This window comes from Canis lupus, chromosome 12 (genome assembly GCF_003254725.2).
Source record: "Canis lupus dingo isolate Sandy chromosome 12, ASM325472v2, whole genome shotgun sequence".
Classification (NCBI taxonomy): domain Eukaryota; kingdom Metazoa; phylum Chordata; class Mammalia; order Carnivora; family Canidae; genus Canis; species Canis lupus.
This window is the reverse complement of record NC_064254.1, coordinates 1,498,858-1,525,632: the sequence shown is the minus strand read 5'-3', so window position 1 is coordinate 1,525,632 and position 26,775 is coordinate 1,498,858. Positions and strand designations below refer to the sequence as shown.

The 26,775-nt window shown below is 52.5% G+C and overlaps 4 protein-coding genes across 7 annotated transcripts; 2 read left to right on the top strand and 2 right to left on the bottom strand.

Moving 5' to 3' along the window:
• Nucleotides 1–298: 298 nt before the first annotated feature.
• Nucleotides 299–6,143, bottom strand: STK19 (serine/threonine kinase 19). Of its 2 annotated transcripts, XM_035697915.2 has the most exons (7): nucleotides 5,894–6,143; nucleotides 5,685–5,821; nucleotides 2,438–2,533; nucleotides 2,033–2,172; nucleotides 1,140–1,237; nucleotides 887–1,034; nucleotides 299–734 (listed from the first exon to the last, which is right to left on the bottom strand). In XM_035697915.2, the coding sequence occupies exons 1-7, from the start codon at nucleotides 5,991–5,993 to the stop codon at nucleotides 689–691; spliced, it is 765 nt and encodes a 254-aa protein (XP_035553808.1). In that variant the 5' UTR covers nucleotides 5,994–6,143; the 3' UTR covers nucleotides 299–688. The 2 variants fall into 2 exon arrangements, with proteins under 2 accessions (XP_035553808.1, XP_035553810.2); XM_035697917.2 differs by lacking the exons at nucleotides 5,685–5,821; nucleotides 5,894–6,143 and adding an exon at nucleotides 4,122–5,278.
• Nucleotides 6,144–6,159: 16 nt separating this feature from the next.
• DXO (decapping exoribonuclease) lies at nucleotides 6,160–8,461 on the top strand. The gene is made up of 6 exons (XM_025418265.3): nucleotides 6,160–6,975; nucleotides 7,126–7,361; nucleotides 7,448–7,667; nucleotides 7,796–7,931; nucleotides 8,071–8,165; nucleotides 8,250–8,461. Exons 1-6 carry the CDS (start codon nucleotides 6,620–6,622, stop codon nucleotides 8,398–8,400), a joined length of 1,194 nt encoding a protein of 397 aa, XP_025274050.1. The 5' UTR covers nucleotides 6,160–6,619; the 3' UTR covers nucleotides 8,401–8,461.
• A 67-nt stretch (nucleotides 8,462–8,528) lies between these two features.
• On the bottom strand, nucleotides 8,529–20,637 carry SKIC2 (SKI2 subunit of superkiller complex). Its single transcript, XM_025418252.3, has 28 exons — nucleotides 20,482–20,637; nucleotides 20,300–20,403; nucleotides 19,595–19,704; nucleotides 19,388–19,505; nucleotides 19,186–19,300; nucleotides 18,998–19,072; nucleotides 18,635–18,688; nucleotides 18,346–18,536; nucleotides 18,049–18,177; nucleotides 17,684–17,829; nucleotides 16,895–17,041; nucleotides 16,679–16,763; nucleotides 16,381–16,487; nucleotides 15,908–16,054; nucleotides 15,734–15,830; nucleotides 15,336–15,548; nucleotides 15,143–15,253; nucleotides 12,200–12,430; nucleotides 11,345–11,482; nucleotides 11,048–11,185; nucleotides 10,818–10,922; nucleotides 10,341–10,488; nucleotides 10,119–10,245; nucleotides 9,771–9,981; nucleotides 9,500–9,610; nucleotides 9,196–9,414; nucleotides 8,861–9,001; nucleotides 8,529–8,779 (listed from the first exon to the last, which is right to left on the bottom strand). Exons 1-28 carry the CDS (start codon nucleotides 20,501–20,503, stop codon nucleotides 8,579–8,581), a joined length of 3,741 nt encoding a protein of 1,246 aa, XP_025274037.3. The 5' UTR covers nucleotides 20,504–20,637; the 3' UTR covers nucleotides 8,529–8,578.
• Nucleotides 20,638–20,650: 13 nt separating this feature from the next.
• On the top strand, nucleotides 20,651–26,775 carry NELFE (negative elongation factor complex member E). 3 transcript variants are annotated; one of them, XM_025418269.3, is made up of 12 exons: nucleotides 20,667–20,798; nucleotides 21,015–21,106; nucleotides 21,225–21,307; nucleotides 22,682–22,751; nucleotides 22,854–22,999; nucleotides 23,676–23,750; nucleotides 23,872–23,909; nucleotides 24,092–24,411; nucleotides 24,531–24,675; nucleotides 24,833–24,887; nucleotides 25,127–25,229; nucleotides 26,463–26,775. In XM_025418269.3, the coding sequence occupies exons 3-12, from the start codon at nucleotides 21,233–21,235 to the stop codon at nucleotides 26,558–26,560; spliced, it is 1,125 nt and encodes a 374-aa protein (XP_025274054.3). In that variant the 5' UTR covers nucleotides 20,667–20,798; nucleotides 21,015–21,106; nucleotides 21,225–21,232; the 3' UTR covers nucleotides 26,561–26,775. The 3 variants fall into 3 exon arrangements, with proteins under 3 accessions (XP_025274051.3, XP_025274054.3, XP_025274052.3); XM_025418267.3 differs by having other exon boundaries at nucleotides 21,015–21,133; XM_025418266.3 differs by lacking the exon at nucleotides 21,015–21,106 and having other exon boundaries at nucleotides 20,651–20,798.

Genomic DNA, 26,775 nt, shown 5'->3' with positions numbered 1-26,775 from the left:
AGATACATGGCTTCCTTGGTAAAAATCCTAACAAAACAAAATACCAGACACTTGTCTCTAACTACAACCCCCACAAAACCTGAACGACACCAGGCCTTCGCTCTGTGTAGGCCCCAACACAAATTCCATGGCTGAGGACACAGGGCATACCCTTACTACCCTGCAGGGAGAATGGACCCCAGTGTCCTTTTCTCTCTCGGAACAATGAGGCAAAGCTCAGGCTCAAGGTTGGCTTTAACTCTGCCCCCAAACCAGGTGTCCAGATACATATTACATCCAACAAAAGACATCCAAGAAATTGCACATGGTTTGTACTTTATTTGGCAGCTTGATCTTAACATTTAAGAAAGAACTCTGCCCTCCCTCACCAGCCTTCCCGGAAATCCCGTCTTCCTATCCCAAGAGCGACAGCAGTACTTTGCTGTGTGAAAGGCAAGAGCCATGGCCTTGGCACGGTTTGTGGCTCCAGTCCCACAGAAGGGCAGAGAAGCATTGCCCAAACCCCACCACTGGGTCAGAGCCCAGGTAAACAGCAGCAATCACGTCTGACCCTTTATGCAGATGCAAGCCCAACACTCATCCGGGCTCCTACGTCTTCCCAAGGTGACCCTATCTCATCCACCACTGGACATACTCCTGGACCCCTCTCAACCCACTCTGCAGAGATATGCAATGATGAGCAGAATCCTCACGTCTCCGGCAGGCGGAGGAGAGTTCCAGAAGTGGTGGAGACACTGTGCAAGCAAAAGAAAAGACGAGGCTGGAGCCAGATACCTAGGCCAAAAGTCTGGGTAAAACTCAGAGCTTGGCCTGGGATAGTCCCAGGAGGGAGTCCAACCTTGGTTCACTGCCTTATCATCTGCTAGAGGCTGAGGGCGAGACTCACCAGTCCACTAGCTGGGCCCCAATGAGGTCGTGCACGTGGTAAGTGAGGCCAAGTCGCACCGAGGCAGGTGCCCGCCGGCCCAAAAGCTCTGATAGGAGTAGCTCTCGGTACTTGGCCTTCCGGACCATGCTGAGGACAGCCTGGCGCCCTGGAGAAGTGGCACAGGAGAGGGGAAAGGCATAAGGCTTGGGCCCCAAGGAGCTACCCAAAGGTGTCCTTAAAGGGCTGAGGACTTGAGCTGCAGATAGAATACCTTTAACAAAATATTTGATGAATCTCCCAGCCCCAGGCACGGCTAGCCACCAACTCCCAGCATCTCGGACAGTGAGGACTCCAGCATTCACCAGATGCCTAAGGAGGGCGAGAAGCCAGGAGAGGAGGCCTACTGACACTTGGACACTGTCTCCCCAAAACTGCACAACCATGCAAGGGGACTAGGTAACAGTAGCCCACCCCGAGTGGTTCTCTGCTCACCTTGCTGTTTAACGCCCCAGGCCCTTGCTTCCATTCCTCTTCCTAGACTGCCTCCCACCCCCACTTTCTTTTCCTCTTACTATTACCTGTTCAACTAAAGCTGCTTCTCCTCTCTTCCTCCTCCTTGACCACATGCCCTCACATACTCTTGGCCTAACCCCAGGGGATAAACAAGGGCCTTTCTTCTGTGCTCCTGCCACTTGCCTTCCCCAGGCCTCACCATGGATCCTCCCATGTCTTACTAAAAATATATAAAATGCTTTCACATATACCTTGGGTTACAACATAGGGAACCTGAGCCAGATAAGGCCCCATGAAATGGAATCCTCACTTCACCCCAGTTTCTGCTTTTTAATGAGAAGGCTTTAGGACCATCCCAAGCTCATACCCCTCTCTATTCTCTTAGTCTCAGCAGGGTTCACAACAGGCACTTATGGTACCTGGTGGGCAACTAGTCATTGGATTAGCCATCCAGAGCTCCTGGATTTTAGACCAGTATTCTTTCTAAGGCCTCAGGTAAAGACAGGCCTCCTCTCTTGGTGAAAGAGTACAAATTTAGGTCATTTTACTAAAAAGAAGAGTCTATCTTTTTGGTAGGTGCACTGGAAGAAGGAAAAGGCTTGATGGGACTGGGAGGAAACAGGGAAGTTCTATTGGTCCCCCAAGTCTCACGTGATCTCTGGGTCCCTGAAGCCGAAGGTCTCTGTCATTTGGTCCTGCTGGAAGCTAAGGTCCCCACAGGCTGGAAGTACCAAAGCCAGAAACTTCTGCACTGCCCCAGCATATGGTCGGCCATCACAGGCCCTGAGGACCTGGAACCAGAGATGACAGATGCAGTCTGGCCCCACCCTCACCCTCCACTGACCCCTTCAGGACATTTCTCTTCTGGTTTTCCCTTTCACTCATGTCCTTCTACCTCTCAGACTTTCCCTCATTTCCCTCTCGTTCATATTACTGCTCAGCAGAGCCCCATGTCCTCTCTGTGACACAGAGTAAGAGAGTATGTTTCTTTTTCCTTCCACTCTTCAACTTCCCAGCCTGCCCCGCCCCCCCCCACACACACACAGTTACACGCACTCTGGTCCTGTAGTCCTCAGTGAAGATGATCCCATGGGCGTCCAAGTCAAAGCCTAGCTGGACGATTCTGATCTCCCCCTGCTCTTGAAGCTCCTTCTGTTTCCAGAGAGATGGCAATAAAAAGAAGGGCATCAGGGTAAGCCACTCTGCTATCTCTGGGAACTTCTGGGCAGGGAGATTTTATTGTCAATATTGGGGAGTTTTTCTCTAAGCAAAGGAAAAACTGTGGGGAAAGAATCAGGTGGTTTACTAAGTAGTCTTTTCAAATTACTTACCCACCTTTCTATCCACCCATCTCATCAGTTCCCTATCAATCAACATATATTTCATAAAACCAATCATACGCCAGACACTAAGATAAAGTAGTGATTAACACATAGGCCCTGCCTTCAAGGAATTAGTGGTCGAGATTTTGGGTGAGGGAAAGTATCTGAAGAAATAATAGCAAGTCCAAAATCTCAAAAGTATACTAACCCACTATAAATTCACAGAACAGAGCAGACTCGGTGAGGAAATAACTTACATTAACAATTGAAAAATATATATTCTCTTCAAATATACATAGACTAGCAAAACTGACCACATAGTCTCAATAAACTTCCAATGACTGAAATCATAGTGTGTATGTTCTCTGGCCACAATACCATTTGTGTCAGAGATCAGTAACAACTAGGTAATATGAAATTGTATAAAATTAAGTCACATTTCTAATCAGCCCTTGGTCAAAGAAAAAACTCACAAAAATGTTACAATATATTTTAAACTGAATCATAATTAAAATACGTGCCAAAACTATATATATCTGCATGTGCTTATGATAAACGACAACTTGACGTGCATATATCAGAAAGGAAGAGGATGAAATAATGGGAAAAAAAGTAAAATAAACCCAACAGTAGAGAGAAAGCGTCAATAAAACAGAAAACATGAGAGAGCTACAAAACTAAGCATTAATTCACTGAAAGACTATTAAAATTGATAAGCCCCTGGTGAGACTGACCAAGAAAATGGGGGGTGGGGTGGGACTAGAAAAAAGCACAGATAATCTAAAGAATGAAAAAGGGTCATCACTACACATCCAATAGACAGTAAAACAAGACTACAGACTTTATCTAAATTAGAAAATTTAAAAATTTAAATGACTAACAATTTCCTAGAAACATAGGAAATTTTTCACTAGAACTGACAAAATGGGATATATTCACAAAATAGGAATATATGAAAGCAAATGCACTATCACTACATGAAACTGAGAATTTCAAAAGTATCCACCTAATGAAACACGGTATAAATACAGTACATACATCCATACATATTACTTTATTTACATCAAGGTCAAAAATGGATAAAACTGGGCTATGTTGTTTACGGGTAAACACATAGGTGGTATAAAGAAAACCAAGGGAACAATTATCATACGGGTCAGGACCATAGTTATCACCAAGGGACACAACTCATTTCCATCAGAGAGTGATGTATGTGGCTATAGTCTGCCTTAGGTGGTAGTTGCTTTATGGGTATCTGCTTTATGAACATTCTTTAAATCGTGTGTTTATATTTTCTTTGTGCAATTTTTAAAGCTTTTTAAAAATTAGGCTACCATCAGTAAATTACAAATAACAAATACTCTGTAAGGAGTGGTTCTATGGGGGATCCCTGGGTGGCTCAGCGGTTTGGCGCCTGCCTTCGGCCCAAGGTGTGATCCTGGAGTCCCGAGATGGAGTCCCACATCGAGCTCCCTGCATGGAGCCTGCTTCTCCCTCTGCCTATGTCTCTGCTTCTCTCGCCGTGTGTTTCTCATAAATAAACAAATAAAATCTAAAAAAAAAAAGGAGTGGTTCTATCTAACTTGCTTCCTCCCGAGAGTGGAGCTAGTCTCCAACTTCCTTTTCTTCCCTCTTTTTGTCCTGACAGGTTACCATTAATCTTCCACATGCTAAATCCAATGGACTGATTTGGGGTATTACCTTACTTAATTTACTGGCCTTAAATCACAGGTTCTAACACTGCCAACTATTCCACCTCCTTGAAAATCTATTTGCTTTCTCAACAGGCCTCTTCCTGGGTTCCTCCTAACTCTGACAATTCCTTCCCAGCCTCTTCCAGAGACGAGACTCCTCTTCCTCTGCTTTCCCTTTACAACAATGGGTCCCAAATTTTAAGGAACATTAAGAATCACTTGGGACAGTAATTCAGAATGTAGATTCCCAGGTCCCACTTCAAGAGATCTGCATCTATTAGCTTTAGGTGAGTCCCAGGAACCTGTATTTTCTAACAAGCAGCCCAGGTAATTCTGATACAGGTGGAACTCGGGACATACTTTGAGAAACACTGCCTTAAATGTGGGTATCTCTTAGCTTTGTAGATTTGGCCCTTTCACTCTAAACTTGAGGTCCTTAACCCTGGACCTCAGAGGATCTGTAAAACAACCCACCCTCCCCCTTAAAAAAAAAAAAAAATGCACATATACCTTCTATGTATGCGGCATATATGCATTTTTCTGGAGAGAAAGGCCATAGCTTTATCTCTTAAAGTCTGTAAAAAGGTTAAAAACCACTCTTCTACTCTTCCTACCCGATCTCGCCTACCTCCGCAGACTGAATGAACCGTAACAACTCTAGTATCACTGGCTCAGAATTCTCTCCAGTCCCTCACATCCAACTGTCTACTACACACTTGCCTTCAGACGCTTCCCAAGCACCTCCAAGTCCTCCAAAATGTATCGCCTGCCCCCGCGCCTCAGCGCGTCCCTACTCTACTCACTCCCCCCACTGAGTCCTGCCATCTGGAAAACCTGAATCACCCGGACTGCTCCCCACGCTCCTCACCGTCACCCACCCTCGCCCTCCTACTGCACTACCCTCCTTGAGGCCTTCGCCAGTTGGCCGCCGCCACGTCTTCCTAACCGATCTCCCTGCCTATCTCCCTTCCTCCGACCCCCGCGGCACGGCGTCCCCTCTCCGGGCTAACGGTATCCTCCAGCGTCGCCTCACGGGTAGGACGGCGACCACACTGGGACGCGGCCGCCGGCATTCCCCGCGATGGAAGGCTCCGACTACGCCCGAGGACTCCGTTTTCACAGGAGTCGCTCCTCCGCCTCCACGATGTGGCCTGCTCTCCTGCCGGAGGGTCTTTCCGCGAGGTCCGTGGCCACCCCGGGAGACCCGCGGACCCACTGGGGTCAGGGGCCCGTGGCCCTCCGGCGAGGCCGGGCGCGGCTTCCGTCCGCCGCCCCGACGCCGCTCACCAGCTGCCGGTCGGCCGCCGTCCGGTCGGGCAGCAGGCTGTACACCTGGCTCCGCAGCGCGATGGGCGGCAGCGCGTCCTCGAACAGGCCTCGCGGGAACAGCTGCACCAGCTCGGCGACCGCGGCGCGCGCCGACCCTGGACGGAGAGACCGGTCACCGCGGCGGGCGGCGGCGCGCTCCCAGCCTGGCCCCGGGCCACCGCGCTTACCCGACTCGCCCCTCAGGGGATCCGCCTCGGCCTGCCCTCGCTCCCGCCGCCGCTTCAGCCCAAAGGGGTCCGGGACCAGACCCTGCCTCTTGCGGCTCATATCCCGGGGTTCAGGCGGGGGAAGAGGCCGGCGCCGAGGGAGGGGGCGCGGAGACGGCTCTTCCGGCGCAGGGCATTGACGCGAGGCTCCCTGGAGGCCCGCCCGGCGCGGTAAGGATGACGCGCCCCAAGAGCTTCCGCTGGCCCTCTCCGCGCGGCCCCGAGCAGCGCTGCCACCCGCCGGGACTGGCCTCCTGCGCGGGTGCGGGGCCGGGAGCGGGGAGCGGGGGCCGGGAGCGCGTGGGCGGCGGGCGGAGCGCGAGCTCCCGGGGGAAGCGCGCCCCCGCGTCTGTCGCTGAGCGCGACTCGGAGCGCGGACACCACCTTTGCGCGCCTCCCGACTCCTGGACGCACCGGCGTGACGTCTCCGCTCCGTGGAGGAGGCGGGCTTTGAGGCCTGCGGGCCGGTGATCTGCGCCCGGACAGCCTTCCCCAGCCCCCACCGCGTTTGAGGCGTCGGCAGCGGGGCGCAGGGCAAGAGGAGGGGTGGGCTGCGCGGCTGTCTTGTTTGTGCTCGGGGCCAGAGCCTGGCCGTCGGGAGGCTCGCTTAGTCCAGACCCAGAGTCCCCCTTTCCCGGGCCTCCTCCGTAAAAGGATAACTCCCTAGGCCCCAGCTCTCAGGACCTCATGGATCGCAGAGAGACCAAGAGAAGAGCGGAGGAGGCAGATGTAGCCGAGCCTCGGAACAAACTCGCGCGCCCGGCACTCTCGCTGCCCACAGACCCTGCCCTCTACTCTGGCCCCTTTCCTTTCTACCGGCGCCCTTCCGAGCTGGGCTGCTTCTCCCTGGATGCACAACGCCAGTACCACGGGGATGCTCACGCCTTGCGCTACTACAGCCCACCCCCTACCTATGGCCAAGGCCCCAAATTTGACCTCAGAGATGGATACCCTGATCGATACCAGCCCAGGGATGAGGAGGTCCGAGAAGGGCTGGACCACCTGCTTCGCTGGCTCCTGGATCACCGAGGCCAGCTGGAGGGGTGAGCAAAGCAAGCACACATGTAGATCTGGAGACCTGCACCCACTCTCTAAAATTAGGAGAGCCAAAGCTGGAGTGAGTTCGGTCTTTAGAAGGAACCTAGGCTCTTTGGGAAAATCACCTGAGCTAATGCTTCTCACTCCTCCCTCAGGGGTCCAGGCTGGCTAGCAGGGGCCATAGTGACATGGCGGGGGCACCTGACAAAATTGCTGACGACACCGTATGAGCAGCAGGAAGGCTGGCAGCTGGCAGCTTCCCGCTTCCAGGGGACACTATATCTGAGTGAGGTAGAGACACCAGCAGCTCGGGCCCAGAGGCTCGCCCGGCCACCCCTCCTCCGGGAGCTCATGTACATGGGGTACAAGTTTGAGCAGTACATGTGTGCAGGTGAGAGTTGCGTCTGCTCTGGAGCCCTCTCCCCCTTCCCCAGAGATTGAAAGTCCCCTCCCTTGTTGCTGCTTCTCCTTGTGCAGACAAACCTGAAAGCTCCCCAGACCCGTCTGGGGATGTTAACACCAATGTGGCCTTCTGCTCTGTGCTACGAAGCCGCCTGGGAAACCACCCTCTGCTCTTCTCAGGGGAGGTAGACTGCACAGACCCCCAGGCCCCATCCACACAGCCCCCCACCTGCTATGTGGAGCTCAAGACCGCGAAAGAGATGCACAGGCCTGGCCACTGGAGGAGCTTCTACAGGTTCAGGGTGGGGGTGGGTAGGAGGAGAGCCTAGAGCACACAGCTGGAAAAGGGATGGGGGCGGGGGGAAGAGGGAGAAGCTGGGGAGTGGGGGGAGGGCCCTACTGACCCCTTGCCTTTCCTGACAGACATAAGCTCCTAAAATGGTGGGCTCAGTCATTCCTTCTGGGGGTCCCAAATGTCGTTGCTGGCTTCCGTAACCCAGAAGGTTTCATCTGTTCCCTCAAGACCTTTCCTACCATGGAAATGTTCGAGTATGTCAGGGTAAGGCAGTGGTGCTGCAGCTCCCACCAGCGTCCCCCGCACCCAGATCACAGGTCCACTATGCGGGGCAGCAGTCCGCCTTCCCCTTTCCTGTCTTCCCCCTCACCACCTGCCTTCCACCTCCTCCTCGGCCCTCCAGAATGACCGTGATGGCTGGAATCCCTCCGTGTGCATGAACTTCTGTGCTGCCTTCCTTAGCTTTGCCCAGAACACAGTTGTCCAGGATGACCCCAGGTGAGGCATTCATCTCTGCCCCTGCCTTCTGGGTCTCCGGAGCTCTCCTCCAGCCCTCAACCTGTGACCCCATGTGCCCCTTAGGCTTGTCCATCTCTTCTCCTGGGAGCCTGGCAGCCCAGTCACGGTGTCTAAACATCAAGATGCACCCTATGCCTTCCTGCCCACGTGGTATGTGGAAGCCATGACCCAGGACCTCCCATCACCCCCCAAGACACCTTCCCCCAAGGACTGAAACTTCAAAGGGGCTGGTCCTGTCTCCATGTGCACAGATAAAAGCATATTTCTAGGTGGTTCTTGCTGTGTCTTCTTTTTTTTCTTGCTGTGTCTTTTGCCTGAGTCATCCCTGCCCAACACCTTAAGGACAGGCAGGGGTTTGCTATTTTATTACTACATTTTTACACAGACAGCATTCACTGAGTGTACAGGCTGGCAGCAAAGACGATGTCCCTCCGTAGCAGGGTAGCTGCCGTCTCCATCTTGGCACCTAGCACAGGCTCACCTACCAGGCGGGCTGCCCCCCTCAGCGAGCGACACATCTCAGCCAGGCGCTGGATGCAGCGGACCACCAGGCCCTCAGGGGTCCCTGACAGCCCCGCCAACTCGGAAAAGGGCTGTGGGGGAAGCAAGAATGTGGTAGATAGACCTGGGCAGCCTCTCCCCAACCAGCCACCCACAAAACCCCAGTCACTCACCATGCCACGGGCCCACTCGTACACAACCTCAACCAGCCCAAAATTCAGCTCCCCGACAAATTCCTCCACTGTCTGGTTCAGGCCACAGGCCACCTGGACCTCACCGATCCGCCTGGCCACAGCCCGGACACGTTCCACTCCCTGCAGATGTCAGAATAAGAGGCTCAGGCCCTGCCTTCCTTCTCCAGGAGCAGGGTAGCCCAGATAAGGAAGAAGGCATTCCAGCTCTTAGGGGCACTTCACAGGGCTAGAGGGGGGTCACTTGGAGAACTTGTGGGGGTGGGGCTCAGGAATGCCACAGCCAAAGGAGAGGAAGTGGGGTGGGTGTCCCATACCTGTTTGAGGGTACTTGGGAGCTGCTCCCCAGGGTCCCCAGGGCTCTGGCAGACCAGGCCGGAGAGTAGGGCTGCAATCTCCTCTGGCCGCAGGGCACTCAGAGCATTGTCAAACATGAGCTCAGTGAGGAGCAGCTCATGGCTGCTCATGGCGCAAGCCACCCTCCCTGCCAGCTTCACGGTGCCCGCCTCATCTACGTAACCCAGGGTTCGGAGCACCTGAAGAAAGACGGTGGGTGTTGGGAGCCTGCTATCTTCTCCCTCGCTAGCCAACCCCCCCTCCCGCCCCCAGTACCCCTCCCACCTCTACTCGCTGATGATATTCTGGGAGCAGCAGCAGTGATTGATCTGACAGCAGGAAGCGCAGGCGCTCCATCTCCTTCTGTATCTGCATTCGCTCTCGCAGCTTCACGTACTGCAGACAGCCACCAGCAGAAGCACGTAAGCCTTCCTCATGCCGCAAGGTGAGGTGGCATGGAGGACAAGGGCAGAGATGGGGCTGGCCGGTCTACAGGGGACCAGAAGGGAACCACAGCCCCCACTTCTCAACTTGGGAGCTGGCATTCAGGACCTACCTGGGCAGAGAAACGGGGGCTGTGCACACACTGAGCCCCCCAGATCAGCTCCTCCAGCTTCCGGGCCCGGAGCCCCCCCTCTACCACAGACACATCCTTGAGCTGCAGGTCATTGACAGGGTCAAGGGTCGGGGGTCCTGCTGGGTAGGCCTGAGCCAGACGCAGCAGTTCCTGGACAGCAGTGGTCACGGCTGCAATGGGAGGATCCTTCCTGAGGAAGGAGCAAAGTCTTGAGACCTAGGGCAGAGTCTTTTCTTCCACAGAAGCCCCTGACGCCCCAACCACACCTCCCCATACCCTGTTACATAGTCCCTCCCAAGAAAAAAAGATCTCTCCAGAATCTCTGACTTGAATTTTGGTTGCTGCCTCTTGCTGAAGTCCTCCAAGATCTTCTCCCCATTCACTCGGAGCACCTTGGTGGTGATAGTGGCTACATCTCCGGGCTGGAGCTTGGCCACTGTGTGGTCACAGGGCCCTGTGCAAAGGGGAGAGCAGAGTCAAACAATACCCTGGACCCAGGCATCCTTTCCACACTGCTGTCAGGAACTTGGACATCTGTCCCATGCTCACCTTCAGGCAGGAACAGCTTGAATCCCACAAGGTCATCCGGGTATGGCACATCAGGGGTGGCTGGCGCCCTCTCCTGTGGGTCCTCAGACACCGGTTTATCACACAGGACCAGGGTTGTAAATACCCTGCTGGCAGAATTCGAGGAGACCTAGGGCAGGTGGGGAGGCCAGGCCAGGGCAATGTGAGGAGTAGACATCAAAGATGGAGAGCAGGTCCCCACCCTCAGGCAGGGACACAGAGCAACTGCAAAGCCCACCAGGATGGACTGGTAACCAAGCCCATCAGAACAGTCTTCAGGAAAGGACAAGGAGGTAGGCACAAAGTGGTAGCAACAGGAAAGGAGAGCAACAGGGGATATGAGTGTACCATTGTGACTATAACCACCACAGCCAACTGGGGAAGATGGAGATAGGGTCTCCCCCCACTCCCTCCTTTCTCCCTCCTTCCCTCTGGGGTCCAAGTTTCCACTGCCCTCACCTGCAGGATCACACCCAATGTGTTGTGATACTCCTGATTCTTCACAACCACCACCCTTCCCGCTGAGAGAGACTTGAGCCCATTCACAGACTCCATGATGCGTCGCTAAAGAGTAGAGAGCGGAGGAGGCATCATACGGACATCACAGGGACTAGGCCGGGCCTAGGTTCAGGAGCACCCAGAGTGTCTCATTCTCTCCTCCCTCCATCATGCCTCCAACACCCACTCACCTGGATCAAGCTCCGGGTCTCTGTCAGTTCCTCCCCCCAGCCATAATACTCAGACAGGTCAACCAGTTGGCCAGTCGTGTCAGGTTCCTCCAAGGCCCCTAGTCTCTTGGTCAGTTCATCTAGAGCCTGTTCATGGGCCTGGGTGGAAGTGGGGGGAAGTGTGAAAGGACAGTCCCCAGGCCTAGTGTGCCACCCTCCCTGCCTGCACCCCCAGTCTCTAGGTGCCTGCCCCTTCCCAGCCTGGCTTCCCTCGTCCCAACAGCCTGCCCAGTATACTGGTCATCCCAATCTCCTCACCTTGCTGTCCTTGCGGGATGGAAACTCGGAAAAGCTTCTCTTCATCATGTCTTCCACCCTGAGGGCGTCCACCCGCAGCAGGTTCAGGATCATGGTGTACGTGAGTCGGAACTGGGACTGCAACTGTGATGGCTTCCCCTGGGTCAAGTCAGAGAAGTCAGTGAGACTGGAGGGGGGGGGGGGAGGCCCCCAGCCAGCCCTCTGGGGACCAGCTCTAGTCCCAGCAGATCCAGTCCCTGCCCTGCAACCATGAAACCCTAGACAAATTGCTTCCTCACCACCTCTGCAAAATAAAGGAACAAAACTTGATAGGCCCTCAAAGGCTCTACCTAGCTCTGTCTTCACAGTGACAAAAGACTAAAGGAGGTAAGATTCAGTCTAAACCTCAGATTTGCTCACTCTGACCTTGGTTTCTCCCAGGCAAAAGAAAAAAATGGCTGACCCTTGAACACCATGTGTTTGAACTTTGTGGGTCTACTTACACACGGATTTTGTTTCAATAAATGCCATACAGTCCTGCATTTTCTCTCATAATTTCCTTTATAACATTTTCTTATCCCCAGATTTATTTCAAGAATAAAACAGAGAATACATATATAACACACAAGTAGGTATTAATCATGTGTTATTGGTAAGGCTTCTGGCCAACAGTATAGGCTATTAAGTTTTTCAGGGGTCAAAAGTTATATGTGGATATATGACTGTGCAGGAGGTAGGCGCCCCTAACACTACACTGTTCAGGGATCAACTGTGGAAAGCAAGGAGGGGGAAGAGGGCTGGAAGAGAGAATCCAGCAGGTCCCCAGAGCTGGTGATGTCCCAGCTCAGCCTCATGCCACCACCTTGGCCGGCTCACCATCATCATGCGGTGCAGGTCTGCCATCTCAGGCACACGGCCCTTGCAGAGCAGGATGACAGTGCCTGTGGGATCCAGGCCCCTCCGGCCTGCACGGCCTGCCATCTGCACATACTCTCCAGGGAGCAGATCCCGGAAGGTAGACCCGTCGTGCTTCCGCATGGAGTCAAACACCACCGTTCGGGCAGGCATATTTACACCCATGGCAAAGGTCTCTGTGGCAAATAAGACCTGGGATGGGGGAAGAGAGGTTCAGCAAAGGGGCTGCACACAGATGCCCAGCCCTGGGCATGGGACCACCAGGTGTGGTCCCAGACGGTTAACTTGCAGGATCTCATTTAACTCTCATGGCAGGGATCCCTGGGTGGCGCAGCGGTTTGGCGCCTGCCTTTGGCCCAGGGCGCGATCCTGGAGACCCGGGATCGAGTCCCACGTCGGGCTCCCGGTGCATGGAGCCTGCTTCTCCCTCTGCCTATGTCTCTGCCTCTCTCTCTCTCTCTCTCTCTGTGACTATCATAAATAAATTAAAAAATTTAAAAAAAATAAATAACTCTCATGGCAAATCTAGAGTGCAAGTGCTGTCATTTTCCTTATTTTATCTATTCATCTACTTCTTTTGTGTAACCCCCATATCTCACTCCTATGTCCCCACCATTAATCATCCCAATATATTTAGAGTATCTTTTTGTGTCAATATATTTTCACAGATTATCTTTTGAGTGCATGAATTTACAATCCACGTCCAAGGCAGTTAGTTACGCCCTGATTCAAAAAGACATGATAGGGGATCCCTGGGTGGCTCAGTGGTTTAGCGCCTGCCTTCGGCCCAGAGCGTGATCCTGGAGTCCCTGGATCGAGTCCCATATCAGGCTCCCTGCATAGAGCCTGCTTCTCCCTCTGCCTATGTCTCTGCTTCTCTCTCTCTATCTCTCATGAATAAATAAATAAAATCTTTAAAAAAAAAAAAAAAAAGACATGATAGGGAGCTTGAGTGGCTCAGTTGGTTAAGTGTCCAACTCAGTTTTGGCTCAGGTCACAATCTCAGAGTTATGAGATTGAGCCCTGTGTCAGCCCCACATCAGGCTCTGCACTGGGCATGGAGCCTGCTTAAGAGTCTCTTTCTCGGGACTGTCTGGGTGGCTCAGTTAGCTAAGGGTCTGCCTTTGGCTCAGATCATGATCCCAGGGTCCTGGGATGAAGCCCTGCATCAGGCTCCCTGCTCAGCACCCTTTGCCCCTCCACCCGCTATGCTTTCCCACTCTCTGTCCAATAAATAAAATCTTAAAAAAACAAAAAGACTCTCTTTCCCCCTCTGCCCCTCCCCACTGACTCAAAAAAAAAAAAGAAAAGAAAAGAAAAAAGTATGCCCCCTATGTTTATTGCAGCAATGTTTATAATAGCTAAGATATGGATACAACCCAAGTGTCTATCAACACATGAATAAAGAAGATGTGGTATGTGCGTTGGAATATTACATAACCATAACAACAGATGAGGTCTTGCCATCTGTAATAACAGGGATGGTTTGTATGCTAAATGAATGTATGCTAAGTGAAATAAGTCAGACCAAGAAAAACAAACACCATATGATTCACTCATATGTGGAATCTAAAGAACAAAACGAATAAAGAAACACACAAAGAGCAGACTCAGACCTATAAATACAGAGAATAAAGTGCTGGTTGCCAGAGGAAGGGGTTAGGTGATGGGTGCACTGGGGGAAGGGGACGGGGAGATCCAGGCTTCTAGGAACGGAATAAGTCACAGGCATAAAAGGAATACTGTTGGGCAGCCCGGGTGGCTCAGCAGTGTAGCACAGCCTTCAGCCCAGGGCCTGATCCTGGAGACCGGGGATCAAGTCCCACGTCAGGCTCCCTGCAGGAAGCCTGCTTCTCCCTCTGCCTGTGTCTCTGCCCACCCACCCCCAACTCTGTCTCTCATGAATAAATAAAAATCTAAAAAAAAAAAAAAAAAAGGAATACCGTCAATGACACGATAATAGCGATGTTATGGTAACAGGTAGTGTTACACTCGTAGTGAGCACAGCATACCAAATAAACGTTATGTCTATTATACAAACAGAAACCAAATGTTGTATACCCAAAACCAGTGAAAAACATTGTGTGTCAACGATACTCAAATAATAATAATAAATAAAATAAAAGCAATGACACATCTCGTGTTCTTTTCCACCAGTGTTTTCAACACCCATGAGCCTTCCTATGGTTACACCTAATTCATTGCTTCCCACTGCTGCAGAGCACTGTGGGGCATATCCTGGGCAATTACCTCCTCACTTTCCCAGTGAGAGCACCTTGGTGTCACCAGCACCCTACCAAAAAATTAGAGCCAACAAAGGAAGAGTGGACATTTTCACTCATAGACCAGGAAACTTGTTTCTACTACATATCCAGAAATGGAATTTAGGATCAAAGGTATATTGGACCTATTATTTTTTTTTACCTCAAAATGCCAGGGTCCACTCCAGACTGGCTATACACCTTTATCAGGGTTCCTATAATCCTATAGTCTCTGATGTCTTTGGCAACACTTGGCATTGGCTGGTTTCCTAAATTTTATCAGCCTAGTAGCTGTAAAGTCATTTCTCTTTGAATATTTTAAATTCTCATTTTTCTGATGACTAATAACTTTTCAGACACTTGCTAATTTGAGGGGTTTCTCTTCTGAATACTGCCTGTGCTGATCTGGCACATCCCCATTTTAAGATGGGAAAGCTAAAGTTCAGGAAAGTTAAGGAGTTTGCCTGAGGTCACATGGTGAGTAAGTAGTGCAGCCAGGATTCACATGCAGGCAATCTGGACCAAAGCCCGAGTTCTTAGCCACTGTGCTGTCTTGTCTAAAGACCTGCCCCTCCACCCTCTGGGCAGCCCCAAAGAGAGCAACAAGTGCTCCAAAGAGTTCCTCTTCTACTAGTGTGGATACCTTGACCAGGCCTCGACTGAAGAGCATCTCCACGATCTCTTTAAGAATAGGCAGGATGCCGCTGTGGTGCACACCCAGGCCACGGTGCAAAAGCTCGGACATGTGTAGGACCTGCAAGGAGCCAAGACCCAGGGTCAGGAATAAGGTGGTGGAGAATTCTCTCCCCATCAGTCCCCAAGACCCCCATCCACACCTGGGGCAGCTGGCGGTCAGAGCCCCGGAGGCGAGCAAGGCAGCGTTGCAGGAAGAGGTGAATCTCACTCTTCTCTGAGCTCGTGGTGAGATCAAGAGAGGTGAGGCCCGACGCTTGCTCATCACAGCGACCCCGGGAGAAGGTGAACACCACTACGGGCAGCTGTGCGCGGGTGCGAAGGGAGGCCAGAAGGGATAGGTACACTCCTCGGTCCTGAGGAAGAGGGCACGAAGGGGGAAGTGGTGAGTTCCTGAACCAGTCAGGGCCAAAGTGAGGGGAGGTAAAGCAGTGTCAAGTCGGACAGTGCTCAAAGCTCAAGTCCAAACCCCTGGGGAACGAGGGAAGAATGGATAGAGTTGAAACACATGGTAGCAGGTACAAAGCCTGCCAGTTCTCACCTGTGCAGGTCCCCCCTGATGTGTGGGCTGTTTGGCCCCAAAGGTCTGGGCATGTTTGCTCATCCGCTCCTTCTTGGCCTCCACAGCTGCATAGTACCTGAAGCATAGCGGGGGTCAGTGATCACAGCCACACCCAGTGGACCCAGCCCTGACTCTGCCCCATCTCCAGCTTACCCCTTTGTGTGGAAGGCCCCTCGAGAGTCCAGCAACAGAAAGAGCTCCCCCTGGGTCTTGGGGCTGTTCCCCGTGAAAAGATAATGCTCCAAGGGAACGGGGCGGGCAATAGTGCTGATCACATAGATCTGGCGACGTTTCAGCCGCCTGTGTGGGGAGAAGGCAGCAGGTCAGGGGCAACAGTGTAGGAAGGACCCCACATCCCTGCCGCCTTCCCCGTCTGGCTTCACCCAGACTTTTCTGGGAGCCAGACTGGAAGACTGTTCCATCATCTCTTCTCCCAACACAAAATGACCTGGACCCAAGTGGGGTCGGGCAGCTGCTGAGTCAGACATATACTCCAGCCCCACCACTTCCTCCTCTCTATTCCACAGACCTGACCACTCTCCTTGCTGTGGTAGTCTTCACCCCCACTCCCAACCAAGGAGTGCCGCAGCCCCATTCACCCATGTGTCCCAGGGCACGCATCTCACCCGATCCAGTCAGCAAACTCGAGGGCGTTGGGGACGGTAGCACTCAGTAGGATGATGGAGACATGGTCGGGGAGCATGATGAGCACCTCCTCCCACACAACCCCACGCTGGGCACAGAGAGAGAAGACCAGTCACCAGCAGCTCAGAGGGGGCTGCTCTTCTGCCCCTAGGGAAGCGCACAGGGTTCCATTTGGGGGCAAAGAAGGCAGTAAGGTCCCCAAGGGTGTGTGGACTAGGGATATGTGATCCAGGCCCACAGGAGAGGACTACTGGAGTCTGGGGCTCCCGTGCCTCTCACCTCAGCATCATTGATGTAGTGAACCTCATCAAAGATGACCCACTCCAGGTCCCGGATGACATCTGAGCCGCTGTACAGCATGGAACTGGGGAGAAGAGGCCAGAAGCTGACTCCCCAGTGGCTCCTGACTCCACCCTGTTCTCAGTCAACATGCTGTCCAGAGCAGCCTCACGTTCCTGACCAAAAATCCACCCGTGTTGAGTGCCTATCTCTCACCGAAGGATCTCTGTTGTCATAATGAGACAGGAGGCCTCTGGGTGCAGCTGTACATCCCCAGTGAGCAATCCCACATCCCCAAATGTGTTTCGAAAGTCTCGGAACTTCTGGTTGCTCAGGGCCTTGATGGGTGATGTGTAGATGGTCCTGGGAAGAGGGCATGAAGTCAGCTGGTCAGTTCTCCCAGAGCCTCCTGGGCAACATCGCCTCTTCTACCCTGAGCCCTCTCAGAGGCATGCCAGAGCTCAGGTGGCCCCCCTCCCTCCCAAACTGCCCTCACAGTCTCCTTCATGACACAATCCCACAGAAACTCTAACCCAAGGGGCGCCTGGGTGGCTCAGTGGTTGAGCGTCTCTGCCTTCGGCTCAGGGCGTGACCCCAGGATCCAGGATCGAGTCTCGCATCAGGCTCCTTGTGGGGAGCCTGCTTCTCCCTCTGCCTATATATCTGCCTCTGTGTGTGTGTGTCTCTCAAGAATAAATAAATAAAGTCTTTAAAAAAAGAAAACAAGAAAAAAAAAAAAAAACTCAGTTTGAAAAAAAAAAAGAAAGAAAACTCAGTTTAAATAAAAAAAAGAAAAGAAATTCTAGCCCAATCCCCTCCAAAGCTAATGCAGGTCTTCTTCTAACCACTATCCCTGCCACACCTGCCCACTTCACTTCTGGCCCTATCTCAGTTTCTCCCCAGACCTCTCATCTGAAGGACCGGTAAGAGGTGGGGAAGAGATGACACTCAGAAAGGGTGCAGGAGGACCCAGGACCAGCTGGTGAAGGCAGAGGGGACCTGTACCGCGTCATGTGTTTCTGCGCAAGGGCAATGGCATATTCGGCCACAACTGTCTTCCCCGCAGATGTGTGAGCTGCGACAAAGACGGAGTCGTGCCGCTCCAAGTGCAGAATGGCTTGTTTCTGGAACACATCCGGCTCAAACGACCACTGTGGGAGAGAGAAATAGATAGTGGACGGACAAGGGAAAAAGAGCACTCCTGCCTCCAGCTCTTGGGGCATGCAAGGTGGCTGTGGGATACCAGAGCAAGGCCAGGCCAAGCTGAGGTCCAAGATTGACCTAGAAGGCATCTGGCCTGGGTGGGGAAAGGAGATGAAGAGAACAGCGGAGAGGAGACAGGGGAACATGTGAGGACTGGGCCACCCTACCTGGAAGGCTGGCTGGGGAATGAGGCGGTAGAAATCACCAACAGGGGAGGTGACATCCACAGGAATCGCCCACTGCTCCTGAGGCACAGGTTTGGGGGGCTCTGGAGGAGATATAGCTGTGGATGTTTCCTGCAAAAGCCAGGGGCAGGGATGACAGAAATACAGTCAGAGAGCTATTCATTACTACCCCTCCCAAAAGATACTCCAGTCTTCCTCTTAGACCCAACCAAGCCAGCCACCCCATCCCACCCTAGCACCTCAGTAAGGCCCCTTCTTTCTCTGCCCAGAACCACCAACCTTCAACACTAGGTCTTCCAAGCTGCTTGCTCGGGCCAGGGAAGCACTGCAGGGGGTGGCTGAAACAGTGTCCCCTCTGGGAATTCCTGGCTGTCCCACTGCCTCAGTCTCATCCTCATCACCCCCACCCAAATCCAGAGGTTCCAGCAAATGACTGAGGCTGAGCAAGCCAGGAGCTGGAGTTGAGTGATCTGAGGAACAAGGTAAAAAGGGATACCTGGTGATGTCTACCTTTGTTCTACAGAAGAAGAACACCACTTCTGCACCCCATCCCAAAACTAAAACTCACCCTTTGGTGCAAAGTCCACACCTTTCTTGAAGCCAGGTGGAACCGTAAGAAGATCTAAAGGAAAGAACAGAGACACAGAATCAGCACTATGACACAGTGTCACACAAGTCATATGTTACCCAAACCTACAAGATGCCCTTCACAGCACAGATGTTGCAAATGGGGCTACTTACAGTTGCAAGCAGTCTGCACAACTTTCTAGCAGGTGACAGTAAAAACTGTAATGACAAGGATGCCTTTTCCTAATTTTCTCAAAGACACAGAAGGGCTAAGCAACAGCCCAACGATGGGCCTGGGCTCCCTCTTCCTCGGGGTCCAGACTCACAGCCCTGCTCCCAAGGGTCCATCCTGGCGCCACCTCACCTTGCTCAAAGTCTATCTCCTCCTCAGCCTCCTCCCGAGTACTCAGATCTGTTATGGTGGGCTCATCCATTCCACCTGGGGAGAAGATAGACAAACAGGATTCGTGGGGTGCGGTGATACGGGATAGGGGGAACCCTTTCCAGGAGACTGAGGGCACCTTCTCCTACCATCCCATTCCCACAAGTCACCTGGCCAGAAAGGGTACTGTGTTGGATTCCCCCAAAGGGACTGGGAGATAGGCCCTGGGGGCCGGCGAAGAGACAAGGAGGTTGTAGCTGATAGGTTTGTATTCTCCAGCAGGACCTGAGGCAAAGGACCACAATCCCAGTGAGGCTGTGCTTGCCTTTGACCCTTTCCCGACCCTGCTTCCTGTGGCCCCTGACCTCTGACCTCTTTGTAGCCCAGTATCTGGCCTGTGTTTGGGTGTCTTTGGGCCTGAAGGTCAGAGGGCACTGGGGCCCCCAGTGTGGCCAGCAGAGACCAAGGATCCATCTTCCTCTGCCATTTTCTGCAGAAAAGGAAAACAGCTTTCAGGTCTGCTTTCTCTCCTGTCTCAGTTTCCTTCAGGGGCCTCTCTCACCAGTCTAGACCCCTCACCGGACGGAGTGCTCCACACCATGTAGAGGCAACCAGGCTGGAGATGACAAAAACAACTGCTCTGCTTCCTGCTGCAGATCTGGCGCACAGGGCGGGAGGCCATGGGGAAGCTGGTGAAGGACAAGATGAGAGGCATTAGGTATGGAAAAAGCAAAAAAGAAAATGATAGGATTTGTGTTAAATGAGAAATGGTAGACTTTCCAGACCGACTAGGAGAGTCAGGCAGAAGCAATATTTTCCAAACTGTCCCGTTTTACAGGGCAAAGTACCCGCTACTGGTTTACCTGAAGCAATGATCACTAATAAGTCACGATACAATACTTTCGCCATCTCTGTGATTGGGTTTAGAAATTTGTATTTTTAAAAATCCCACACACACATACACTAATTACAAGGCACACTTAAGTTTGAGAAACACCAGTTTTAGGAAAAGGGGGGAGTCAGGGCCTTGTTGAAGGCTGGCCATCAATGCCCTGGTGCTTGGAGACAGGTGACTCCAAAGGGGAAAACCGCATCTGAAAGAGCAGCTCTCAGAGCCAAGGTATGTGGAGCATTCCCTTCTCTGTCTTCACAAGATGTTGTCCACCGGGCTGGGGTCTGTCCAGCACAAGGCAGGCCCAGATGACAGGGCTCCAGAGAGAAGGATGAGCTTGTGCTAGGGTGCAACACTAAGGAGGGTCAATGTCAGGGTCTACAGGCACTCACGGTGCTCTCTGGAGCCCCAGGCACATTCAGAAGCTCCCAGCGCCCTGTGCATCCCAGCTCCACCGGCCGAAGGGGTAGATCCAGGGGATCTGGAGGAGGGAGCGCTACGGGAGGAAGGTCAGAGGTCAGAGGCCAAGGGCCACCCCTCCGACTACTCCTTCGTCTCACCCTCTCCCTCTCACCGAGTCGCTCGGTGTCCATCATCTCGGAGGCACGGCAGCAGGCCGACCGGAAGCGCAGCGAGGAGCCGAGGAGCGGGCCCCGCCCCGGAACGGGCGGAAGTGGAGGCGACTTCCGTCACACACCCCTGCCGGGAGCGGCGTTGAGCGCCAAGGAGAAGCTCGCTGGAGCCGGGCGACTGCCGGGCGGAAGTGTGTAGCCTCGGGCCGCCTTGGTTACCGCGTTCCCCGCCCCTCGTACGTCATCGCTGTGAGCCCGCTCGCCGCCGCCAGCGCGGGCGCCGCCCGAGACCGTGGGCCCCCGGTTACCGCCCCCTCAGGTAAGGTCTTCTTCTCACGCTTCGCCCCTTTTTTCCGAGCTCTTCTGTCTTCTTCCCCTCTCCGTTGCTGTGAGAGCGCTGCGCGGCTTCCACTGCCTCCTGTGCCGTTTGGACCGTGCGGCTGCCGTACCCCCAGCAGGGGTAGGGGGTGTCTGGTGCCATCGTCTTGGCGACGGAAGGGGTGCTTCCTCCTGCCTGGGCCACTTGGTTCCTCAGAGCGCTGGTGGCCGTGATTGCCGGAGAGGAGAGGGAGTGCTGGTTGGTCCGCACGAGCGGGGGTTTGGACGGCAGCCTCGTTGAAGCAAGGGGTAGGGAGAGGCAAAAGACAGGAGTAGGTAGGCCTGGAGGGGCGCGGGGCAGGGGGATCCCGTGTGAACCCTGGGCGGTGACAGTGGAAAGATGTCTTGGGCCCTGCCCCTGAACCAGGAGCCACCATGTTGGTGATACCCCCCGGACTGAGCGAGGAGGAGGAGGCTCTGCAGAAGAAATTCAACAAACTCAAGAAAAAGGTGAGGGAGTGTGTCGGGGCGTGGCCCAACCTTTCACAGACTCTACACTGTTGAGAACACCTGGGGTGAGTGTGAGGGGATGGGGGGGTTCTTCTAGCTCATACCTGGAGATGTAGCTCCTCTTAGCGTGGCCTCATAGAGCTGGGCTTCTCCCAAGTCTCGGTGTGCACCTTCTCTTCTGTGCATCCTGCTGTGGAGCAGTCTCCTTTTTCGTGGCTTTTTGCACCACCAAGGATGTAACCTCCTACTTTGTTTTTTCAGTTCTATCCAGGCTGTTACCGATCGCCCTCAGATACCCAGGGTTGCAGCTGTCACCTTCCTATCTATTCTAATTTAGTTCCTTTTCTTGACCTTCCAAATAGGGGTGACCACAGCCAATTCTTCCAGGTGTTTGGAATCAAAATCTCATCTCTGACTTCTCTACTTTGCAAAGCTAAACATTTGCCAAGTCTTGATTCTTCCTTTGAAGCAACTTCTTCTGTTTGCTTTTTTCTGTGTATTTCATAGATCAAGTTTTTGTTGTTCATGTAGACACTTGTAATGGTTTCTCGAGAAGTTTCTCAATTTTTTTTTTTGGACAGGCTTCCTTCACTCTTATTAAAATGAACCACTAAAAACACAAAACTCTTTTTTTCAAAACCCGTAAGTGGTTTCCCATTGTCTATAGAACAAAGCCTTTACCTTGGCATCCCTTTCTAGTCAAATAGAACTATTCACTAGTCCCAAGACATGCATTCCCAAAGCCACCTTATTTCTGTATCATTGCCATCCTGTTACTTTGCCTAAAATGCCCTTTCTTTCGATCTGTTTTGTGTAGATTATATCCAGGGACCAGTTTAATACCCATTTGGCATGAGATAATATTACTTGGTCACAGTAGCAAGCAGTCTGCACCTCTTACAATCATTCTTGATAGTTACTTCTAATCATCTTGTTTCATAGACTGTAAGCTTCTTGAGGGAAGGAACTGTGTCTCGTATTTTTGCATACCTTTGTTACAAAGTCATAGTCTGTCCTTGCCAAACGTACAGGGGATGGATGGATGAAGCCCCCAAGAAAGGCATATAGGCTTATACTTAATTGCAGCTTATATCTTGGGGCTCTGGCCCATGGTTGAATTCCTTGTCTTCAAAAACCTGAGACTCTGGAAAGCCTTTGAATACTGTGGTTTGGCTAGATTAAGTATTACTGGTATTATAGGTGATCCAGTGGACCGTGTGTGAGGCAGGGCTGCCTCAGTGTACCACTCCAGGAACACTATTTGCATTGTTTTCTGAGAAAGGCATCCCCTGGAGTGAGGTGCCCAGGGACCCTGGGAGAAGACCTGGCCGGGGACTGGCCCTCACCAATCCCTCTCCTCTCACTTGTTCCCAGAAAAAGGCATTGCTGGCTCTGAAGAAGCAAAGTAGTAGCAGCACAGCCAGCCAAGGCGGTGTGAAACGCTGTGAGTGACCGGGGAGACAGGGATAGACTGGAAGTGGGCACAGTGGGACTGAGCTTTCTCACAGCCTGGCCAAAATAATGCCTCCTCCCCTTACTACTCCAGCACTGTCGGAACAGCCTGTGGTGGACACAGCCACGGCAACAGAGCAGGCAAAGCAGCTAGTGAAGTCAGGAGCCATCAGTGCCATCAAGGCTGAGACCAAGAACTCAGGCTTCAAGCGTTCTCGAACCCTAGAGGGGAAGTTAAAGGTGAGCATGAGCAAAAAGATTGTTCAGGGGACCCTTGACTTCAGAGGGCATCCTTCCAAGTCAGAAGGGAGGTAGAACATAGGGGGAAAATAGCGTTTATTCAATCACGGGCAAGTTGTCCTATAGGTCTGAGCTTCAGATTTCTCATCTATAGAGTGAAGACACTGAATGACTTCTCAGTTCATTTTACATGTTTTCTGGGTCTGATCTACCACATAGTCGAGCTTCTAGATTTTGTTGTTTTGACAAGCTGAATAGATTGAAGAGGTCAGCGGATTTGAGAAGCGTTCAACAAGCTAAATATTCTTTATGTTAGATCATTTAAAAAAATACATAATCAGGGCAGCCGGGGTGGCTCAGCGGTTTAGCACCGCCTTCAGCCCAGGGCCTGATCCTGGAGACCTGGGATCGAGTCCCACATCGGGCTCCCTCCATGGAGCCTGCTTCTCCCTCTGTCTGTGTCTCTGCCTCTCTCTCTTTCTGTGTCTCTCATGAATAAATAAATAAAATCTTTAAAAAAAAAACATAATCAAATAAGAAATGCACAAGGGAATTAAAGGAGAAAAGAGAGGCCAGAGGAAACCAAGAAGAGGGTGAGGGAAGAGGAACTCCTTCTGCCCCGTGGTTAGGCCTCCTCCTGCTCTCACATTAAAGTAGATCTCTGTGACCTTCCCAGGACCCTGAGAAGGGGCCAGTTCCCACTTTCCAGCCGTTCCAAAGAAGCATATCTGCCGATGATGATCTGCAGGAGGTATGGCTCCCAGTTCTCTGTCCCTGGGGGCCCAGGGAATGAGAAAAGCAAGAAGACACATATTTGGGGCCATATGCCAGCAACTAGGACTCATCTTAACTGTCCCTGGTTTCTTTTGCAGTCGTCCAGACGCCCCCAAAGGAAATCTCTGTATGAGAGGTTAGAGAACTAGAGAGACGACTGGGTCCCAACTGGGGGAGTGGGGAAGGGGTGATTGCCTGTATCCATGGGAGGTTTGGGCTGGAGTGGAAGAAACTGGGGCTGCAGTAGGTTAAGTCTTCCCAGGGTCTAGAAGATTGAGGTAATGGCCCCCTTGATCCTCACTGTCTGCCTTTCTCCAGTTTTGTGTCTTCCAGTGATCGGCTTCGGGAACTGGGGCCAGATGGGGAGGAGGCAGAGGGCCCAGGGGCTGGTGATGGTCCCCCTCGAAGCTTTGACTGGGGCTATGAAGAACGTGGTGGTGCCCGCTCCTCAACCTCCCCCCCACGAAGCCGCAGCCGGGACCACAGTCGTGAGCGGAACCGGGACAGAGACCGTGATCGAGAACGGGATCGAGACCGTGATCGGGACAGGGACCGCGATCGGGACAGGGACCGCGATCGGGACAGGGACCGTGATCGGGACAGGGACCGCGATCGAGAACGAGAGGGCCCTTTCCGCAGTGAGTGATCTGGGCTAGTGGGAAAAGTGAAAATGTTTAGGCAGGTCCTAGGAAAGTGGCCTCTTAAAGTAGAGGCTGAAATGGATTGCGTCTTATGACTATGACTCCTGGTCCCGTAGGGTCGGATTCATTCCCTGAACGCAGGGCCCCTCGGAAGGGTAATACTCTCTATGTGTATGGAGAGGACATGACGCCCACCCTCCTTCGTGGGGCCTTCTCTCCCTTTGGAAACATCATTGACCTCTCCATGGACCCACCCAGAAAGTAAGGATGACAGTGGGGTAAGATAATAAGTCCTGGGAGGACCTGGGTTTGAGGGAGAACACCAGCCTATCTCCAACGGCCTGTGAGCACTGGGTTTGGTTGGGTTCACAAGAGCCCATAGGCCCTCTATACTGACCCTGTTTTCTTTTCATCCCAGCTGTGCCTTCGTCACCTATGAAAAGATGGAGTCAGCAGATCAGGCCGTTGCTGAGGTTGGGACTTCCCAGATCTGTTCTCCCCATCCCTCCTGCCATCCTCATATTTTCTCTTTAAAATACTGGGAGCCAGGAGGAAATCATTTCCTCTTGACAAAGAGTCTCTTCCTGTTCACACAAGAAATGTAATCTCAGGTCCTCAGTCTGTTGCTAGGGTGGCAACTGTTGGAATTCCTCCTTTGCTTTGTCTGCAATGTTTCTCCCCATCCTTTGCCTCCTCCCCTCTTCTGCCCCAGCTCAATGGGACCCAGGTGGAGTCTGTACAGCTCAAAGTCAGCATTGCCCGCAAGCAGCCCATGCTGGACGCTGCCACTGGCAAGTCTGTCTGGGGCTCTCTCGGTAAGAATGGATTCTTCCTCCTCCATCCTGTGCCCCACAGCTCACCCTTCCTGCCTGTTCCCTGCTCGTCCCAGGATTCTGAGGAGTTGATAGAGGCCTGAATCTGTGTGGAGGCCGTGGGAATGGGAATGAGAATTATCAGGCCTTCTGTCAGTTAGAAGTGGGAGAAAACGGAGAGAAAAAGATTGAGAATAACTCCCAAAGCAGTAACTGGAATGCAGAAGAAAATAGAAGTGAGGGAGGTTGGTGAAGAAAATGGGCATCTCACGTGGCTTTATTAGGAGATGGAGTGTAGTTGGTCTTATAAACATTTGAAATTAGAGATCTGGAACTTGGGTGCGAAGTGAGGAATGAAAACATGGGTTGGAGTCCTCCGTGTTACAGAGTGGCTGCAAATTGGTAGTATCCTCAAGGGAGACTGAATTTGGGGAGGGGGCGCAGGCAGGCAGTTACCCAGGCCTGGGCTTGGGGAATATTCAAGGGGCAGCCATTAAAGCCAAAGGACACAAACTTTGGAAGCAGGGGAGTGATCAGCAGTGTCAGGGTACAGAGATCCAAGAGAATGGAGGCTGGTTTGGGGTGAGTCACTGTAGCCCCAGAATGGTAGGCATGGAATCCTTGGAGATGGGGTAAAGAGAGGGACATGTCAGTGTAGGGAGGAAAAAGAAGGGGAAAGAATAGCTTGAGGCTGGCGGAAGAATGCTTTGGGTCAGAGCTGCACCCAGAATGGTTCTCCCGTTGGGTCTAGTAGCATTTCTTAGTTTAGTCTGAATAGCCCACTATACCTGTTGGTTTTCCTGGCAAAGGGGTAAGCAGAAAGGGGTGTTGAGAGTAAGAGTGGCCCTCCATACAAAAGGAACAAGAAATGACTAGCATGTCAGCAAAGGCCTACAGAGATTTTTTAAATTTTAATACTTTAAAATGTAATGGGTTAACATCATTCATTTGTGTAAACAATAACATCTGGGGTGGTTCTAAGAACAAAATATCCCTAATGGTATCTGTGCAGGCCACAACAACAGCCTCCACTCCTAGCCACGGGGATGGGTTGGCAGCCACCCACCTAATGGGGCTAAAGGGAGCCAGGCTATCCTGGCCGCTAGAGGGCAGCATTGAAATTGGGCTTCGAGAGCCAGAGGCCGGGAGTGAGCTGGTCAGACTCTGAGCCTCTGGCCTCACTAGTGCTCAGATGCAATGCTTTAGACCTTAACCGATCCTTTCCTCCCTCCCCAGCTGTCCAGAATAGCCCTAAGGGTTGCCATCGGGACAAGAGGACCCAGATTGTCTACAGCGATGATGTCTACAAGGAAAACCTTGTGGATGGCTTCTAGGGAATGGAGCTGTATTCCGTGTGCCTCATCTGCGCCAACACTTGGTCTCAGTAAAACACTGAGGTGGAAGCTCACACATCTCCCTCAGCCTCTGGTTTTTCAGCACTTGGGATTGGGGTTGAGCCTTTAAAAACAGCTGTTAGATTTTATCTCAGTTGTAACACATGGCCAGTGCACGTTCCCCTCTTCTTTCTCCCAAAAGGATCTTGAACACA

What these genes read in the sequence shown, in the direction of transcription:
- SKIC2 (XM_025418252.3), bottom strand. Translation starts at nt 20,503, where the DNA reads ATGATGGACACCGAGCGACTCG. An exon ending in TCAGTCGAGGCCTGGTCAAG is followed by an intron (nt 12,431 to 15,142) that starts GTATCCACACTA and finishes CCCCCATCCCAG; the next exon opens with GTCTTATTTGCCACAGAGAC. An exon ending in ACCTGCACCGCATGATGATG is followed by an intron (nt 11,483 to 12,199) that starts GTGAGCCGGCCA and finishes GACTTGACCCAG; the next exon opens with GGGAAGCCATCACAGTTGCA.
- NELFE (XM_025418266.3), top strand. Translation starts at nt 21,233, where the DNA reads ATGTTGGTGATACCCCCCGGACTGAGCGAGGAGGAGGAGGCTCTGCAG. An exon ending in AGGAAATCTCTGTATGAGAG is followed by an intron (nt 23,910 to 24,091) that starts GTTAGAGAACTA and finishes GCCTTTCTCCAG; the next exon opens with TTTTGTGTCTTCCAGTGATC. An exon ending in ACGAGAGGGCCCTTTCCGCA is followed by an intron (nt 24,412 to 24,530) that starts GTGAGTGATCTG and finishes CTGGTCCCGTAG; the next exon opens with GGTCGGATTCATTCCCTGAA.
- STK19 (XM_035697915.2), bottom strand. Translation starts at nt 5,993, where the DNA reads ATGAGCCGCAAGAGGCAGGGTCTGGTCCCGGACCCCTTTGGGCTGAAG. An exon ending in CGGCGGCCGACCGGCAGCTG is followed by an intron (nt 2,534 to 5,684) that starts GTGAGCGGCGTC and finishes CTCTGGAAACAG; the next exon opens with AAGGAGCTTCAAGAGCAGGG. An exon ending in GGGGCCCAGCTAGTGGACTG is followed by an intron (nt 735 to 886) that starts GTGAGTCTCGCC and finishes TTGCTTGCACAG; the next exon opens with TGTCTCCACCACTTCTGGAA.
- DXO (XM_025418265.3), top strand. Translation starts at nt 6,620, where the DNA reads ATGGATCGCAGAGAGACCAAGAGAAGAGCGGAGGAGGCAGATGTAGCC. An exon ending in CACCGAGGCCAGCTGGAGGG is followed by an intron (nt 6,976 to 7,125) that starts GTGAGCAAAGCA and finishes CTCCTCCCTCAG; the next exon opens with GGGTCCAGGCTGGCTAGCAG. An exon ending in GTTGTCCAGGATGACCCCAG is followed by an intron (nt 8,166 to 8,249) that starts GTGAGGCATTCA and finishes TGTGCCCCTTAG; the next exon opens with GCTTGTCCATCTCTTCTCCT.